This window comes from Onychomys torridus, chromosome 10 (assembly GCF_903995425.1).
Source record: "Onychomys torridus chromosome 10, mOncTor1.1, whole genome shotgun sequence".
Classification (NCBI taxonomy): domain Eukaryota; kingdom Metazoa; phylum Chordata; class Mammalia; order Rodentia; family Cricetidae; genus Onychomys; species Onychomys torridus.
Window position 1 is genome coordinate 44410233 of NC_050452.1, and position 13938 is coordinate 44424170.

The 13938-nt window shown below is 38.6% G+C and overlaps 1 protein-coding gene across 4 annotated transcripts in view; it reads left to right on the forward strand.

Moving 5' to 3' along the window:
* The window catches only part of Pds5a (PDS5 cohesin associated factor A), a 114375-nt gene that overhangs the window by 58087 nt on the left and 42350 nt on the right, over window positions 1-13938 (forward strand). For all 4 annotated transcript variants that reach the window (XM_036200407.1, XM_036200411.1, XM_036200410.1 and 1 more), the window contains 4 exons: window positions 2265-2346; window positions 3285-3333; window positions 4124-4263; window positions 8270-8385. In XM_036200407.1, the coding sequence (XP_036056300.1) occupies window positions 2265-2346; window positions 3285-3333; window positions 4124-4263; window positions 8270-8385 (387 nt within the window). The remainder of the gene's footprint in view (window positions 1-2264; window positions 2347-3284; window positions 3334-4123; window positions 4264-8269; window positions 8386-13938) is intronic.

Consider the following 13938-nt stretch of genomic DNA (forward strand, 5'->3'; position numbering starts at 1 on the left):
CTGTCGGGTGGTGGCGGTGGCGCACGCCTGTAATCCCAGCACTCCGGAGGCAGAGGCAGGTGGATCTCTGTAAAGGCTCCAAAGCCACAGAGAAACCCTGTCTCGAAAACCAAAAACAACCCACCACAATAGAATGTTGGGATTATTAACATGGATTAATGCTTTCATGTGTATATAGCAAATATTTTCCACTGATCATTTCCCTAGCTTGGCATTTATTTATTTATTTCCATTATGATTACATGTTTTCCTCCTTCCCTTTCTTCCCGCCACCCTTTTATTTACCCCACTCTCCTTGCATCTTCTTAAATTCATGGCCTCTTTTTCTTTTAAAAAAAGATTTAGTTATTTATTATGTATACAGCATGTATGCCTGCATGCCAGAAGAGGGCACCAGATCTCATTACAGATGGTTGTGAGCCACCATGCGGTTGCTGGGAATTGAACTCAGGACCTCTGAGCCATATCTCCAGCCTGTTCTTTACTTCTTATTGTGGTGTGTTATACTCACATGCACACATGTGCCTAAATAAATACAGCCTGCTGAGTCTGCTTATCGTTTTTTTTCATATATATATATGAATATGATTTTAGGACTGACAATTTGGGATTGGTCTCACTCCTAGAGAAGAGTGTTTCTCTCCTCTCAGCATGTCCTTAGTTGCTTAGTTCTTTGTCAAGGGTAGGCCCCTTGAGATTTCTCCCTTCTATGTTAGCATGTCTATTAGTGGTGTCTTTTCAGGTCTGGTTCAGGAAGGCTATTGAGATGTTGTTGATAAAGCTTCCCTGCCCGTTCTGAGAGGTACAGTCTCCCCAGATTTCCTGGTCCTCCAGCTCCTAAAATATTTCCACTCCTGTGTCCAATGTTCCCTAAGTCTTATTTACCATGGTTATATTGTAGATGTGTGAATTAGGGCTGCTTACAATAATCACTTGGTCTTTGTATTTTGATTGGTTTTTGTTTTCTGTAATGGCCTCCATCTGTTTCAGAGAGAAATGTCTTTGATGAGGGATGAGAGCTACATTTACCTGTGGAATAAATATTTAGAATACAGTTAGGAATTATACCAGTTTAGCAAAATGGTGATACTATTTTCATCTCTAAGATGTATGACCTCAAACCTGGCTAGGTTTCTAGAACCAGGCATGATTGTCTTTCTTGTTGAAGGATAATGATATTGAGCTGTTGTTTACTAAAAAGATAGGAGTGCAGCTATTAACACCCTCGAGGATATTGTGCCCTGCTAGTTGTGGTTCATAGGTATCACAGCTGGGTACGACTGTTTGGTTTGTTTCCTTCCCTTGGAAGCTTGTGTAGCACGTTCTGGTACTAAGAAAGCTAGTCCTTAGGGTGGAAGCTTTCAGTTCACTCTTTTAAACAGTCTTCATCCCTCATAGGTGTGTTTTTCTGGCACTCAATAATCCTTTGCCATTTATTTATCTGTGGTGTACTCCAGTTTCCATATGCCACCCACTAACACTCTGTACACCAGGTTTTAATACTTTTCATTAGACCAGTACTTTATAGCTCCCTCTGCTTAGAATTAAAGCTTTTCTTTCAGTCAATTTATGACCTCCCTGGCAAGATCAAATTGATCCTTTGAACCCAGACAATCCCTCTCTGTAGCAGGATCTTAAAAGTTCTTATTAATAAAAACAGACCTGGAGCCAGGTATTGGGGTGAACACTGTAATAATATCAGAGAAGCAGAACCAGCCACAGCTTCCTCACCTTGCCAATGCCTCAGCTGATCCTGTTTCTCAGACTGGAAGCCTCTTGATGAGTGCTCATCCAAATGGATCTCAGCTGAATTGCTTCTAAAAGCCTAAAAGCTTAACCAGGCTCTAGTTCCTCATCCTCATGCCTTAAGTACCTTTCTGCTTTCTGCCATCACTTCCTGGGATTAAAGTCACCATGCCTGTCTGTTTTCAGTGTGGCTTTGAACTCACAGAGATCTGGATGGATCTCTACCTCTGGAATGCTAGGATTAAAGGTGTGTGTGCCACCATTTTCTGGCCTCTGTATCCAGTGGCTGTTCTGTTCTCTGACCCCAGATAAGTTTATTAGGGTGTACAATATTTTGGGAAACACAATATCACCACACCTCTCAGTGGTAAAATACCTGCCTAGTATTAAACCTCCTTAAGTTCTAATAAACTGTTGCTTAAAACTTTCATAGATGAATATAGAAACCTCATACTTAAGTCACGGAGTTGAACAGTTTGCAGTGTTGCTAAATGTGTCTTTCATTTTTATAACTACAGAGCTCTCAATGAAATGTGGAAGTGTCAGAACATGCTTCGGAGTCATGTGCGTGAACTATTGGATTTACACAAGCAGCCTACAGTAGGTTTATGATTTTTGTTTTAATTCACAGATTAGAAGTCAGTATTTATTTAATTTTTTGCATTTCAGTTTATGTAATGAAAGTATCTCAAGGCATTTTGATTTCCAAATATCAGTTAAGTGGTTTTCAGAGCTAAATTGTCTTTTTAATTTGTTTCTTTTCTTAATGTGTTTTTTGTTTCTTTTTTCCAGTTTCTTTAGCTTAAGCTGGTCTAGAAATCACTATTGCTCAGGTTTGCCTCAAATTCCCAACATTAGATAGCTGGGATTTTAGTCATATTTACTTTTGTTACTATGGTGACAGAATATCAAACAAGATCAAAAGTAAGGGGGATCTGTTTTAGCTCGCAGTTTTAGGGCACAGTCCGTCTAACCAGGAATGTGTAGCAGGCCTCAAGAGTATAAGTCATGGTGTTGAGACTGATTGTCAGTTCCTGGCCTTACGCGGTCCTCCTACCTTAGGAGATGAGATGACAAGCACGCTGCTACCACAACTGCTCTTCAGTCTTTGAATGTTTTCCTGCTGATGTCTCCTTTCCTTCTGTTTTTTTGTTTGTTTGGTTTGGTTTTTTTTTTTTTTCCCCCCCGAGACAGGGTGTCTCTGTGTAGCTTTGCGCCTTTCCTGGAACTTGCATTGGAGACCAGGCTGGCCTGGAACTCACAGAGATCCACCTGGCTCTGCCTCCCAAGTGCTGGGATTAAAGGCGTGCGCTTCTTTTTCCTCGTAATATTTGTTGCTTTCTACTGTTCTTTGCTAATAACACTCACACATTCTCTCTCGCACATGCACATGCCCAAAAGCATGTTGAAGAGGGAGGTTAGCCATAAATTTATTATAGTCTAACTATGGAGCATTATACAATTTGTATTAATTTCTCTTACAGAAAATTGTTAATACAAATGACTGGTGGTTCTTTTGTTTTTGTTTTAAATTTCAGTCAGAGGCTAACTGTTCTGCCATGTTTGGGAAACTGATGACCATAGCAAGTAAGTGTGTTTATTTACCCCATGAGGATTTAATAAATGTCAAACGGGGCTTTTTCATGTTTTATTTGTGTGTATGAATGTTTTGCTTGCATGCATATATGTGCATCATCATGAGTGCCTGTTCAGTTCCCTGGAACTGAAGTTAATTACAGATGCTTGTGAACCCACATGAGTTGGGAGGAGTCAAAGCTGGGTCCTTCCCAAGAGCAACAAGTTCTCTCACCCTCTCTCCAGCCCACTTACAACAGGTTATGAATTTAACCAGTGGAACTATGAGTAAATGGTAAAAGATAATCCTTCATTTTGTCTTTAAGAGCCATTTGTCTAGCTTTCTTTTAATTGTTCACCACCATTTATATATTTTTTTTATTTTTAATTAGATGTAAGTATGTCTGTCTGTCTGTGAGTACATTCTGTCTGGAGGCGGGCGGTCCTAGAGATCTCAGATCTTCCCTGAGCTCGTGTTACAGGCACTTTTGAACTACCTGGTGTGGCTACTGGGTCCTTTGTAGAATTAGTGTTTGGGTTGCATGTATGTATGTGTGAGGGTGTCAGATCCCCTGCAACTGGAGTTACAGACAATTGTGAGCTGCCATGTCGGTGCTGGGAATCGAACCCAGGCCCTCTGGAAGAGCAACCAGTGCTCTTAAACCACTGAGCCATCTCTCTAGCTGCATCCCACCCTAGTGAACTCCTAACTACTAAATCATTTCTCCAGCCCCTCACCAATGTTTTAAAGATACTTTTAATGTAGTTATCTTTTCTAATATTTACTCTCTTCATTTTATAGAGAATTTGCCTGACCCTGGGAAAGCACAAGATTTTGTAAAGAAATTTAATCAGGTTCTTGGAGATGATGAGAAACTGCGGTCCCAGTTAGAATTATTAATCAGCCCAACTTGTTCCTGTAAACAAGCTGACATTTGTGTGGTTAGTATACTATGCTTTTATAATTTCTTCTAATAAGTTGGAGAAATTGGTATTTCATTATGTATATTTTTGTGTGACTTTTAACTATAAGGTAGATTGCTAAATTACTTAGTAATATATCCAAACACAACTAAATTCTCCTTCCCTAACACTCTCCAGACATATTCCAAGAAAGGGGGGAAAAAAAATCAGATCTGAGCCAGAAAGATTGGTCCTAGGAAATGACTAAGATAAAATACTTTTTATTTAATGTGTGTTTCTTCATTTAAGAAATGGAAAAGAATTTTCAAGATATTTTGTATTCATGCACTTTCTACTTTTGTCTCTGAACATGGACACAAAGCAGTAACTGAGTTATAGACATGTTGTCATCCAGTATTTCATTTGTACAAGAAATAAATTCCTATGTAGACTTCTGTCTTGCATTCCTTATTTTCTAGGCAACCAGTATCACAGAATCTCCGGGAAGAAAACTTTATTTGTTCGTGTCTTCAGGATTTTGCAGATACACATTATGCTAAGACTAGGCTTAAAACATGAATAAAAGATTAGCATTTTGGTTACTTATTTTTACCTTTTTTCTGAATAGGATTAGAGTTGATAATTATTTAAATATGTAATAGGGATTAAAGATTATAATAGATGTTTTTAAAAAGTGGTCTAGGAGCATAAAACAGTTTTTATTCGCTGTGGGGAATCTAAAGAGATTATTATGTAAGAGGATGTGCTGCAAGATCCACTTAGAGAAGAGAACTCTTTGCCCAGGTTTATTCATGGGCCAAATGTCCTGATATTTTCACCTATGCACTTACCTAAATAATTTATTGCTTTAAAGATTACTTATACTCCTTTGGTTATTAGAATTTAGTAGTATTGTATATCGCAGAGGATCTGCTGATATAATTGGAGTGGTACATTGAAATGATTTAAATACCCTTGAGAGCATGTGGTTTAAAGTTTTGCCTGTATGGACAATGAAATGTTTTAAGAACATTTTTCATGCTTCATAGCAGGTTATAATGGCTGACCCTATATCTCATAAATGCATGATAGTGTCAGTTCTTTGAGAAAACAGTGCAGGAGCTCATGATCATGAGGTTGCTTTGTTTCTAATGTACAGAGCACAAAGACCTGAGTTCAGATGCCCATAACCCATGTGAGACATGGTGCGTGCACCTCATCTCAACACTACAGAGGAAAAGTCAGAACCTCTTGGGCTCTGCACACCATGTATAAATAACACAAAACAAACAAACCCACATATACAAAATGGACCTGGAATCAAGGGATACTTTTGATTTGGAAAAAAATATTACTTGAGTTTAATAACAAGCATTAGTATGAATCCCTTGAATTATACCAGAAATATTTAAATAGGTATCAAAATGGATATCTATTGGCCGACTTCATGGCTCAGCAGATAAAAGTTCTTACCCCTAAACCTGACAACCTGAGTTCAGTTCCTGAAACCCACATGGTGGCCAAGAAAACTGAGTTCCACGGTTGTCCTTTGAACTCAACATATGTGTTCATTCATACACACACACACCATGTGTGCATACACAAGGGCCCACAGGCCCACACAATAGATAAAGAATAAGACATATAAATCTTAAACACCAGATTCCTGTCATTAAAACATTCTGCACTGCTATGGACAGGCAGTGCTTCCTGCTTTATGAGTCAGGACAATGGAGGTCCAGACTGTACGTGTGGAAAATAGCTCTATCGCTAGACATGATGTGTGCTTGTTTGTAATCCCAGCCTTCAGGAGGTAAGGGCAAGAAAAACACCATGAGAGCATGATCAGTCTGCAATCCAGCATGAGATCCTCTTTGTTGGTTTGTTTTCGGTAAATGAATATGACAGAGCCAGTCAGATAGCTCGTTGGATAAAGGTACTTCCTGTGAAGCTAGATAATCAGACAGTAGAATCCCTCAAATTAGACTCTGAGTTCCACAAGCCCTCCATGGCGTATGCCCATACATACATACACACAAAGTAAATAGGTAAATGTAATTTTAAGAGCCTGCTAATGGTTCCTGCTTTTCTTACCTTTCTATTAGCAAGTACTGTGTAACTTGTATATATTATTTAAATCACCCCTGTTCTTTATGTAAAATAGAAATACTAGATCCTGTAAGCTTCAGGGGTCAGTGAGGTGAGCATTGTACTATGTAACACTGTAGAGACAAGAGGGGAGAGTTAGTGGCCCACATTAGCTGTGTCTTACACAACAAAAATTACGCATGAGGGATGGATCATGCTTATGACCCTAGCACTTGGGAGGCCCAGGCAGGATTGAGAATTGGCGGCTAGTCTCTTAAAATCCTTTTTAACAACTAAAAAAAGAAAACATTAGAAGTCTAAATTTATTTTTCCCTTGATCAAGTTTACACTGATTTAGTTTATTGCTAATTTTAGTAATTTGTATTATATATGATCTCTTCTTGCCCAACTCCTAGATTAAGTGACAGAAATAGGTCACTGTTTTGATAGTGAACCCAGCACCGTATGTGTTCGATTAGAATTATATAACGGAAGAGCACCATTCACCCCAGGTAGGGGTAGAAACTGGTCAGAGAATGACTTATTCTAGAATAAGTGACTCCTGAGTGGAGTCTTACAGGATTTGTTGGAAATCAATCATTGTTTCAAAAATAATTACATTTCTATGTTGGGGAAGTAAAAGATATCTAGGTCCAGTGCTGTTGCTCAGTGGCAAGCTCCCATCTGAATTCAGTTCTAAAACCTCGAGTGAAGGGAAGAACTCCTGCTGAAGGTTTTCCGGGTCCTCTGCATGCGGGTTACAGAGTGCATGCACTCACATCACACACACACACTAGCAACAATAAATACATGAAAATCCAAATTAGAAAATAGGAGATGTCGTGTTATCTGTGACTTGTGGTTTAAAATCTGAGTTTGGACCTGGATGATGTGTATGAAAACAGTTAAATCACCTGGAAGACCTAGAGAATATAAGATTCCTTTCTTTGTCAGAGAGTATTGATAGAATACTGCCATCTTTGAACTTAAATAGTGACAGTTACTTTTTTCAGAAAAATATTGCTGTTCACCACTTTAGAATATAGCCACTATTTCCCCATTTTGTGTGGTTTGCTTTTTAGACCAGGTCTCCCTGGCCTAGGCTGCACTGGAGTTCCTGTGCTTGGTGCTTCTGGAGGGTACATAGTAGCCGACACACAGTGTGCCATTGTATGTCTGCTACATAATCCTCTCTTTTCAAAATTTGTATTAATTTTTTTTGTGGGGGCAAGAGGCCGAGTAAGTCAAAAGCATCAGTTTTCTCCTTCCATATGGATCCTGGGGTCCTCAGGTCCTCAGGCTTGGCAGCAAGCCCCTTTATCCTCGTCAGTCACCTTGCTCCGCTTTCCTTTAAGAAAGAAAGAAAAAAGAAATTAGGGCTGGATTGATAGCATTTGTGGGCTCCTACTGCTCTTACAGAGGATTAAAGTTCAGTTTCCAGAACTCACATACAGCAGCCCACAACTTCTTGTAACTCTAGTTCCTGAGAAAAGGAGCTCTGATACTGTCCTCTGACCTCTGCGGGCACTCCACTCAGGTGCACAAACCCACACTCACATACATACATTTACACGTGGAATTAAGCATGTATTAAAAGAAATTAACTGAAAGAAAACCCAATATTCTATTAAATTATGAAATAACAAAACCATTTATGCATAACAGTGACTGTGATTTTTTTTTCAATAGAGCACTTATGTTATTACATTGAATAGAAATTCTATAGTGGAAGAATAAGCCAAAATAAAAAATCCTTCAAAACTACATCTTTTTTTGTTTTTCACTGTCCAGATTTTATAGTGATTGCTTAGTATGCACATTTCAGTCAGGGCCTAAAACGGAAATTGTTTCCATTTCTTTGGTTTGGAATTTTTCAATGCTTGTCTACCTATAGTCATTCTTATTGTGAAAAACTATAAAGTAATTAAACTTACAGTAAAACTTCTTTCTTTTATAGCGAGAAATAGCTCGGAAACTTGCAAATCCTAAGCAACCAACCAACCCTTTTCTAGAAATGGTGAAGTTTCTATTGGAAAGAATTGCTCCTGTGCACATTGATTCTGAAGCCATAAGGTAAGCCAGAAAAACGTATGTGAAATAAATACATGCTCATCCAGAATGCGTGGTTGTGAGCTTGAGTGTTGGACTCAGAGATCGGTCCCTTTAATGATAGAAGTGTACCCACCATTCATGTAAAAAGGATGGCCATCTTAGCTTTATTTATTGCCTTTTACTTTTTATGAGTTCTTGCATTTAGATCTATTCTGTATGTGCTAATTTTAAAAACCCTAGAATACACACACACCAAAAAGAAAATTTTAGTTCTATATGATTATTTACTAACAACTGAGTTTTCTTACGAATTTCGGTGGTCACATTATATTCTGTTACGTCTTGTTTTATCACTCTGCAGTTGATGTATGAGAACAGAATGACATTTTGTAAATGAGGATGTGTTTGTTTTTTAAACCTCACTTTTTTTTTTTTTTTTTTTTTTTAAAGCTGAGGATCGAACCCAGGGCCTTGCGCTTGCTAGGCAAGCGCTCTACCACTAAGCTAAATCCCCAACCCCTAAACCTCACATTTTATTTCTTATGATTTACTAGTATGAATTTCTATGAATGATTATGTCTTGTAGTGATAATTGTTTGCTATGTTGACATTCTTTGTAGCACTCATTGGTTCTTAATCCAAATAGATCCAAATCTGGAGACCTAGTCATGGTACTCAAGAAGCCACTAGTTACTTGATCTCTGTGAATCACTGCTGTGGTTGTATTAAAAGGCATGATATACTTGTTTTCAAGGGTTATCATAGCAATAGGATTGGCTGGCAGGGTGTTCAATAGAATTTATTTTGACATGGTTCTGGAAACTAAAATTCTCAAGATCAAGATGTCAGCAACTTTTGTTTTTCTTACCGGGGGCCATCCCTGCAGTGGACAGGTCCCAGCAGAGGATGTAAGGAGTCGGCAGGGGAAGGAGGTGAGCCAGGCAATGGTCGTCAGGAGAATCTTGCAGCCTGACTGACTAGCAGCCAGAATGCTTCTTTATTTATACAGAAATTAGTAAGCAGGGATACATTTGTTATGTTCCAAAACATAGATAAAATCATTTTAGTTTTTTTTTTGGACATGTATTTCACTTCCTTGTGCTCATCTTTTAGTCCTCATGAATAAACTATGACAGTACAGAATTATCATTTCCAATCATTATCCCCCAAGTTTTGACATCAGTAATAAACAGTTATTTTTACTCATTAATCTTACAGCCCAATTTTTAAGAATCTATAGGTATATGACAGCCTGTTCTCAGGCTTACTAGCTTTCGTGGCTACAAGGACATTGGACCAAAACAAAACCTTCAGGCCAGCAGGGTGGTGGCCCCACACGCCTTTAATCCCAGCACTCAGGAGATAGAGGCAGGTAGATCTCTATGAGTTTGAGGCCAACCTGGGCTACAGAGGGAGTTCCAAGACAACTAGGGTTACACAGAGAAACCCGTCTCAAAAAAAAAAAAAAAAAACAAAAAAAAAAAATCTTTAAGCCAGCCCACACACATTGCCATGTCCCAAGCCATGTCTTATTTGGCCTCAGGCCAAAGCTGCTGCAGTGATTATTCAAATTCTGGCACAATGCAGTGTCTATAGAATTTTTCTAAGACATGACAGTGACTTTACATGAGCTAAGGAGGAGAGGTCCTGAGACCTTTCCATTTCATTCTTTGCTCATCAATATAAGTCTCTGTAGTGCTGAGGAAACTTCAGCTAATCTAAGTGGCTTTTTTCCAGACAGATTTTCTCTGTGTAGTTTTGGTGCCTGTCCTCGAACTCACAAAGATTGGCCTTGCTCTGCCTCCCAAGTGTTGTGATTAAATGCATGCACCATCACTACCCGGCTGCAGCTAATCTAACTTTGTTACTGTGTATTCCAAGTAATTGCCTCAGTGTATAGTGGGAAGAGACTTGTCATCTGGACTGTGGCCAACTCCTTTAGCTCACTAAGTCTTGTTGACCTTTTTGAGTGTACTTTGTTTTGACTATTTTGTTTCTGCATAAGTACAGGGACAGATGTTCTAAGAATGTCTCACAGCTTCGTGAAGAGGCCTCTGACTTCTTTGTGTCACAACCTCCAGGGTGTAAGGAAGACCTTCAAGTAGATAAGGATATCTCCCTAAAAGCAGGAATATTAGAAGCAATATTCCTGGGAGAAGGCATAAATGATTCATTCATATAGAAATTTCCATCGATCCAATATCCCCAAATTGTACAAATATTAAGTCTCCCAAGTATGCAACAGGTGGAGATGAAAACCAAAGGTGGTACGTTGGCCATCATATTGCTCGGCTCTTCTGGCTCTATGACTTTTGTGTTCCATCCCATCATTTAGATATGGCTGTGCCATTTTCTAATGTTGTCCTCCTTTTTTTCAATATAGCTGACCACTTCTCACTGTTTTCAAATGGTCTTTTCTCTGTGTACCCAGGAGAAATCAGTGTCCTACTCTCCTTATCTTTTAAAGATAGCAGTCAGCCTAGGTTAGCCTCATCATATGACTTCACTTACATAACTATTCTTGAATGCCCCATCTCCAGTATAGTCACACTCTGGGACTGATAGATAAATCTATGAGTTATAGAGCAGTTCAGCCCAGAACATAGTTTTTACTATTATTAAATTAACAATTCCTGATCTAATTTTCTTCTTTATAAATTAAAGAAAAAGAAGAAACAAAAGTTTAGAACACAAAACTTGTCCATAATTAGTTTAAAAAATGCAGATATATTATGTGTCAGTAAGTGTCCTTTGATCTGTACCATTTACTTCCCACCCACCCTGCCTTCTGTACAGCTCTGAGTGTGTGTGTGTGTACACATGTGTGTACAAACTCAGCACAGGCATGTGTGCTGGGGAATGAATTCAGGATCTTTCCAGTGCTGAGTGCCATGTCCTTATTAATCAATTCACCCCAGCCCTTTAGCATCATGTTTTAATAGGCTAGATTACAGATACAATGTAGTAGGAATAGGAACTCTTGACTGTGCATGTTGACTTTGAAAGGGATGTGCAGTGGCGTCAGGACATTTCACAGGCTATTATGTCAGCAGATTACTATTGTTTGAGCCAGTGTTCAGAGTCTTCTGAACACTCATTTCAGTAGCATCAGGAGCTGTTTGATCTCTGAAGAACATCTTAGTTAAGATTGTTAGCGGAGTAATTTTGAAAGAATGCCAGTGTTAATGATTTTTAAGAGAAAAAGTGCCACATACCTGGAAATGGTGGCTGTTAATCTCAGCACTTAAAAAGCCGAGGCAAATAGACTTCTTCTAGTTTGTGACCAAAGAGATCTATGTAATTAGATCTGGGCAACCAGGAATTCATGTCGAGAACCTGTCTCCAAAAGAAAAGGCCATTTTCTTTGTATTCAGCCACATAGTCACAGAATATGTATTATAAATAAAAGGCTTATTGTTTTGACTTAGTAGGTTTGCTTTTAAAAAAATCAAAGCTATGTTTAAAGTACATTGTGTACCTAGTAAAGAATAAGTCACATAACCCAAATTGTGTGAGTGGGTTTGTTATTGTAGAAGACTCCAAAAGTAAGCTGTACATCTGATGAGAGGTAAAAGGAAGTAGAAATTACAGGGATTAGCCAAGGAAGGATTACCACGAATATAATCCAGGTCATTGGCCTTGAGTCTGTAGGTTGCTTAGGTGCTCTGAGCTTCAGTTTCTAGATCTATAAAATTATAGCAATGCTAATTACTACTTACTTAAATTATGCAGAGGTTTGTATGCTTGTAAATATCATTCATATTTTATTAATATCAGATTAACACACTTAACATGTCTCATGTATTATATGGTGGCCAATATTGATAGTTGTTTTAGGGGGAAAATAGCAAAGCAAAAAGGGGGAAGGAATTAAATATTTAGATGGGCCAGTACTAACTGAGTAGTAGGTCGTGGGGGTGGAGGGGAGCAGAGGAGAGAGAAAGAAATGCATACAGCTGTCCTGGAACTCAATCTGTAGACAAGACTGGCCTCAAATTTAAGAGATCTGCCTGCCTGTGCCTCCCGAGTGCTGGGATTATCTAGGCCTATGACACCAACAACCCAGCTGTTTCGGGCTCTTAAGGCAGGGTCTCTTGGTCTTGAATTTGATAGCCTCCTGCCTCTGCTTCTTGCATATTGCAATAATAGGCTCAGGCCTCCCACTGCGAATAGTTTATAATGTAGGGTTGTAAAAAAAAAAAAAAAAAAAGTATTGGTTCCAAATATAGTTTTACACTCCTTTAATCCCAGCTCTAGGGAACAGAGGCAGGTAGATCTCTGTGATTTGGGGTCTAGCCTGGTCTACATGATGAGTTCCAGGCTCTCCAGGGTTACATAAACCCTGTCAGAGAATGCAAATAAAAAGGAAGAAAAAGAAAAGATTGAGAGCAAAAAATTATTCCTTAATGAAATTACTTAAAAATGTTAACTACATTAGTCATTGTAATAAAGATTGAAATCCAGGAATGAAAGTAAATTAAAGTGGGAAGAGGTGAGGAGAAAGAACTGAATCATGAGGAATTAATGATGTCCTCAAATTGTGAAAACTATTTTTATAGGTGGATTAGTTAAAAGTTGAAAATTAGGAATGATGTTTATATAAGCCATAAAGGTTAGGTTAATGTGTTGACTGAGCATGTGAAAGTGTTAACACACCAACCCTTGTACCTGGACTTTGATCTCCAGAATCCATGTGGTAGAAGAGAACTGACCGTCCTCACATGTGCCATGTCATGTGTGCACACACAGATGCATGGTAAATAAATATGTATAAACTGCAAGGTGCTGGAAAATGGTTCTCTTCTGCAGTTAAAAGTACATACTCTTTTTTTTTTATTTTTTCATTTTTTATGAGATAGGGTCTCTACATGGCACTGGCTGGCCTCAAATTTACAGAGATCCACCTGCATCTGTCTCCTGGGTACTGGGAATTAAAGATGAGCACTACCATTTACAGGCTTTGAGCATATACTGTTCTTCCAGAAAACCTAACAGGCAGTTGATAACTATCTATAACTACTTGTAGGACATCAAAGTCCATCTTCTGGCCTCTGCAGACACCACATACACACCAAAAAAAATATAATTCAATCTTTAAAGAGAGAGAGAATCTTTAAAGGGCAGAGGGCTCATAGGAGTCAAATCAGTCCCAAAAAATCTTTGATAGCTTAAGAAAAGGAAAATACCATGGCCAGTTCAGTTTCTCTGGGATACCCAAGGTGTATCTAGGGCTCTGTTGTTTCACAAAGACTCAGGACTTGCTTCCCAGCAGCAGCTGCATCATGTACCACACAAAGTGGTAGGAGTTGAACAGAGGAGACTGCAGAAGTGTGGTCCCCCTCAGCTTCACTTATGTTTGAGAAAATCAAAAGGATAAATCTTTCCCACAATTCTAAACTGCTTTAGGAGGTAAGCTGGAATGTGAGACAATTACAGGCACCTTCAAGGAAAGGAGAAAATGAGTTTGTGGCAAGTGAGTATGTTTGGAGAAGAAACTTTGAATGTTTTTAATTGAAGACTTTTGAATATTTAATGATTTTATATTTTATTTTAATTGTGTACCTGTGTTGAGTT